The sequence below is a fragment of the Charadrius vociferus genome, unplaced genomic scaffold (assembly GCF_000708025.1).
Source record: "Charadrius vociferus isolate BGI_N301 unplaced genomic scaffold, ASM70802v2 scaffold698, whole genome shotgun sequence".
Taxonomy (NCBI): domain Eukaryota; kingdom Metazoa; phylum Chordata; class Aves; order Charadriiformes; family Charadriidae; genus Charadrius; species Charadrius vociferus.
In genome coordinates, this window is record NW_009649598.1 from 176,504 (window position 1) to 181,996 (window position 5,493).

Consider the following 5,493-nt stretch of genomic DNA (forward strand, 5'->3'; position numbering starts at 1 on the left):
GATCATCATTGGTGGTGGCGGTAGTGGGGGATCCTCTGGATGCTGCAGTGGAGGATCCAGTGGTGGCAGTGGTGGTTCCTCGGGCCACGCAATCATCATCAGCTCTGGAGGGGGCAGCGGAGGCTCCTGCCAGTCCATGCAACAGAAATGCCCCATTGTCATTCCCCACATCGAGTCCCACCAGACCAAGCAGGCCTGCCACTGGCCTCCCAGCCACCAGAAGTAACAGCCACAGCTGGCCCTGGTTCTCATCAAGAACAGCCCTGCCTCTGCCCTGTCACCTTTTTCCCTCCAGATCTGGCTCTGTTAGCCTGTTTCTTCCCAGCATGTCCTCTTCTCTTCTCTTCCCTTGATGTTGCATACCTGTGCTGAGAATTCCACGATTAACAGCCTTGTGCCCTGCTGCTGGTGTTGGGATGGCTTTGATAAGGCTCTGCTGCTTTTCCAAAGAGTATTTTTTATATCTAATAAATGTAATAGTATCTCAAAGCTGCATTTTTTTGGAGTTTGTTTTTTTCTTGTATTGTCAACCAGCACCTTACGGTGTTGGAAGCTGGAAATCTACCTGATGAGACATTTCACTCCTCCTCTGTGTAAAGAAGGTGATGCGTTCAATAGTGCATTGCTGTAGATGCAACTCTAAAGCCATTCGGTTTATATGCCTGGAGACTTTGCACCTTCATTTCCCCCCTGGGCTCCATGACAGAGTAACAGCAGAGCCTAAAACATCAAGCACCCACAGCTCCCAACGTCCTTTTGGTACCTGTGCACAGCGCAGTCATCCCAGTCACAGAATCATAAATCATAGAATGGTGTGGGTTGGAAGGGGCCTTGAAGATCATCGAGTTCCAACCCCCCTGCCATAGGCAGGGACACCTCCCAGTAGACCAGGTTGCTCAGTCATGGTTTCTAAGTCCTCTGAGGTACCAACGCCCAACGGCCATGTCTGCAGAGAGGGCAGTGCTGCTGGGAGACATGGCCAAGCCCGTCAGGCTCAGTCCTGAAGAGCAGTGAATGTGGCCAACCCTCAATAGCAGCTGTTGCTGCCCAGGGTGGCCAATAACACCATGCCAACGTCCACGTCCCTGCCATTGTCCCCCTTCCGTCCCAGCTTTCCAAACCTCAGGGCATCTCTACCCAGAGGGTAGGCCTCACATGCTGAGTCAGGCAAATCAGCTCTGGGCCAGGCAGAAGGAAATAAAACCAGCAGCAAGTCCCTCAGGCAGCTCAACGCACTCCAAATCACACCTCCAGGCCTCGATCCCTCCTTGCCCAACCTTTTGAAATCTGCTTTGAAATGCCACGGGCAGCACCACCACCCCCGTGTGCTGCTTTCTGCCCGGTAGACGTGGCCTTCTGCCAAAGATGGGGCTTATCATCCCCACGGCAGAATTGCTCAAATCTGAACAAACCTAGTCCATCCTGCAAGAGCCGTGCTGCTGGGCCAAGCTGGAGCACCACAAACTGCAGCACGGACATCATGCTGGACAACACTACCAGCACGGCCACAGCACATATCCTCTGCAGCCCTCTGGATCAGTCTCCCTGGAGTCCCTGGTGCTCAGTACAAGTACAGGCTGGGCGGAGAATGGATGGAGAGCAGCCCTGAGGAGAAGGACCTGGGGTTTTAGTGGATGAGCTCAACATGAACCAGCAATGTGCACCAGCAGCCCAGCGAGCCCCCGGCATCCCGGGCTGCATCCCCAGCAGCGTGGCCAGCAGGGCGAGGGGGGATTGTGCCCCTCTGCTGCGCTCTGCTCTGGGGAGACCCCCCTGCAGTGCTGCCTCCAGCTCTGGAGCCCCCAATAGGAGAGACATGGACCTGGTGGAGCGGGGCCAGAGGAGGCCCCGGAGATGCTGGGAGGGCTGGAGCCCCTCTGCGGGGAGGACAGGCTGGGAGAGTTGGGGGGGTTCAGCCTGGAGTAGAGAAGGCTCCGGGGAGACTTTATATCAGCTTTCCAGTATCTGAAGGGGGTCTACAAGAAAGCTAGAGAGGAACTTTTCAGGCTGGACAGGACTTTGAGCAACCTGGTCTAGTGGGAGGTGTCCCTGCCCATGGCAGTGGGGCTGGAAGAAGATGGTCTTTAAGGTCCCTTCCAACCCAAACCATTCTGTGATTCTATCATCGGTGCTCTTTTCAAGCCAGAGGAAGGACACAGCATATGAAAATGCAGAAGGCAGGTATTTGGAGGTATAATCCTTCATTAGAGGAGTTATCCAGCAGCAGTGGGTTTAAGTGTTAGGACATTCACACCTCCACAATTCTCTCCAGGGCCCCTAAACTGTCTCAGAGCATCTCTAGCACCCTTGCAAAACACCCAAGCTGGGCGCTTCACTTTTGACAAGCTTCTGGGTCAGGTGCATATGTCTTCCTCAGAAAATCTCCCACCGGAGCCACCAGTGAGATGCTGGAGGGATCAAGGTGCTGTGTGGCCACCAGATGCTTTCTGAGCACTTGCTTTCCCCTCTCATGGGTACCCACTGATGACACCCACCCTGACAGCGATGCCCCGAGCCATGAGCTCTGCCACACCACCAAACCGCAGCCTCCCTGGCCAGGACCTTGCCCCCACCACCCTCTGCTGCACACTCGTTAATTCTCTTGCTCAGCATTTCCCTATGCCCACACTCCCACCCACCTCTCCCGGTCTCCCCCAGCGGTGCCACCTCGCTGGAGGCTGAAGCGGTCCTCCGTAGCTCAGGGCTGGAGCACAGGAATAGGATCATTAGGCAGAAGTAGCAATTACTGCCTCATGCAATGCAACAAGCAGCGTGAAGGAAAGATATTGATCAGATGTCATGAGTCAAAGCAAACACTGAAATCAGAGTTTGGTAAATAAATCCTTGCCATTCCTTAGGGTGTCTCACTTCCCATATATGCTAAAGGCCATATAAAAGTTCCTGTCTGTTAAAGCTCCTCATTCAGTCGACTTTTATCTTCTAAATGTGTTTCCAATGGCTGAGGAGGGTAAGTCGGCTCTTTCCTGAGACTTTTTTACTTCATATTCATGGGTAATAGCTTCATTTGAGATCTTGACATGTGCTTGCAGCGGTACCTGCGCTGCCCGAGCATCCATAGCAAATTTCTTGGCATCTGTACGGTTTCTTGCTATGGTGTGGAACAGAAGCGAGGTGAAGTCAGGTCACTGGACTGGGAGCCATAGGGCTGAGGATGCTAAAAACCCAGATGCGTCCGTAGCAGGACCAGCACATGATGACTGCATAGTCTTTGCAGTTTTCAACGTGTTTGCAACGCGTGGGACGCATTTTTGATATGCTTTAAGAACAAGCCTATGCTGTACTTCATAATGGTTACACACCACTACGGCTGTGCCGATTACCTTATGTAAAAGACCTTTGGGGATGCTACGCAACGATGGCAGTAATACAGCCAGCAACATCATCGTGCGTGGAAATTTTGATCCACCGCTCTCGCAACAGTTTAAAAACAGAAGCAAGGGTAATCCTTGCTATTTTTACATCTCTGTGGTTACGGTCATGAAGATGAGCGGGGAAAACCATGGCAGGCATTAGATGTTAAAAGAATATATTTCAGATTTTGGTTCTCTGGAAATACGCACTGGAGATGATAAGAAAGAGAAAAGCTATGTCAGTAAGAGTCAAAATACTCTTGCATTTGAAGAACAGCAAGGCAGTACCGTATTTTGATGCCTGGCACTGCCTTAGGCCCTGGCAAAGCTTTTCTGACCACACTGCCTGTAACCTCCCCACCTGCCATGGTGTAAAAATGAAGCAAAATGATGCAGGTTTGGGTTTGGTTTTTTTTTCCTCTTTCAGATTTATCACTGCCTCCGGAGGAGATGCCCCCGGCGGAACAGGGGCTACAGCGATGAGATTTCCTCACACCACAGAGGACACTGCAGTAGCGGTGGGAGTTTCCCAACCCTCCAGGGACATGGTTCCTTCTTCTGTGGTGGGGACGGCTCAGTCACCTACAGCTGCAGCCGGGGACCTTCATTCTGCCAGCCCATGCCAAGATCATCCACCTACAGCATTGAAGGGGGGTACAGATGTGGCGGTGAGGGATCTGTTGCAATAAGCAGTGGTGATAGCGGGGGAACGTCTCGCTGGGGCATTGCAGGGGGGACAGTCCCAGTCTACGGCCCAGGGAGCGCAATAGGGTGCGGCAGTGAGGACATCATTGAGAGCTCTGGGGGTGGTGGAGGATCCAGCTGCCACAGTGGGAAATTGGGCATCACTGAGGGAGGAGGCTCCAGATACGGATACGATGCGTCACCGAGAGAAAAGGCCTTAACAACATATGGGGGCAGTGGTGGGTCAGGCTCCTACATCGGAGGATCGGGCTATGGCATGGGGGGATGCTCAGGCCCAGAGCTCAGCTCTGGAGGTGGTGGGTTCTCCCAGGCCATGCAGCAGAAATGCCCCGTGGTCGTCCCCACCGTGGAGACCCAGCAGAGCAAGCAGACCAGCCACTGGCCTCCCAGCCAGAAGAAGTGACTGATCCAGCAACTCCCCCTTGCTCAAAGAAAAGTGCCCGGGATGTATTGCTATGGCCGGGGAGCTTCGCATTCCTCGCCTTGAGTTGTGCGAGTAGTGCTGTTGTGAGCACTGCTGGGAAAGAGGATTTGTGCTTTGGTGATGCGGAAAGATTCTTCTCTCCATCTCCTTTTGCTCATGGGTTGGAAAATAAAACGTCATAGTGTGTGGGAAAATCCAGTATCTGAATGATTTCTTTCATTTCTGGCTCCTTCACTCAAAACACACATAGATACTCAAGGAGTCTACTTCACAACACAAGATTTATCTTTCACGGTTTTTGCTATATGTTTAACAACCATACTCAAATGTAATATTTATTTTAGTAGAATTAAAATACATCATTTTCAACAGCAAGAGAAGGTTCCTGATTTTGCTCTTGCTGAAGCTAGAGCTTCCCCCATGCTGTTCCCATCAGGTGGACCTGCCGAGACCCTCTGGGCACGCAGGCCAGACCCTGCGAGTTTCGTTAAGAAGATATGCTAAACTCCCAGGTGATTTCCAACTGATTATTATTTACAGCGTGACCTTGGGAGTGCAAGGTTGTTTACCTGGAAACAATTACTCGCCAGGCTCCTGCCCCAGAGAGATTGCAGGTGATGTTGTAAGCAGGAGCACGTAACCCTTCTGCTTGCACCAACGGCGTGAGGCAACTCCAACAAGCTCGTTTGCTTCTTCACGGTAACCTGTTTCATGACATTTTTTGATAGGATCAGGCCCTAAATCAAGCACAGGGAGAGGATGGTTACTCTGTGCTGCGCCAGTGGGACGGTGCGGGGGAGGCTTGAGCATCCTGTGATGGTTGTTACATGGTATTTGCTAAATATTTAGTGTTTTGGGACTGTTTTTTGAGTTTTTTGACTCCTCCAAACACTGGTGATGAAGGGAAAAAAAACCCATAGGTCTGTGCCCATTTAAAAAGGGGTCAAAAGAGCATAAAATTACACTGTAAAATATTTTTTACCATTCCTGCTT

The 5,493-nt window shown here is 51.6% G+C and overlaps 1 protein-coding gene across 1 annotated transcript in view; it reads left to right on the top strand.

Moving 5' to 3' along the window:
* LOC104291240 (loricrin-like) overlaps nucleotides 1–4,479 on the top strand; it is a 5,073-nt gene extending 594 nt beyond the window's left edge. The window contains exon 2 of the mRNA XM_009890449.1: nucleotides 3,799–4,479. Coding sequence (XP_009888751.1) covers nucleotides 3,799–4,479 — 681 coding nt within the window. The remainder of the gene's footprint in view (nucleotides 1–3,798) is intronic.
* The last annotated feature ends 1,014 nt before the right edge of the window (nucleotides 4,480–5,493 follow it).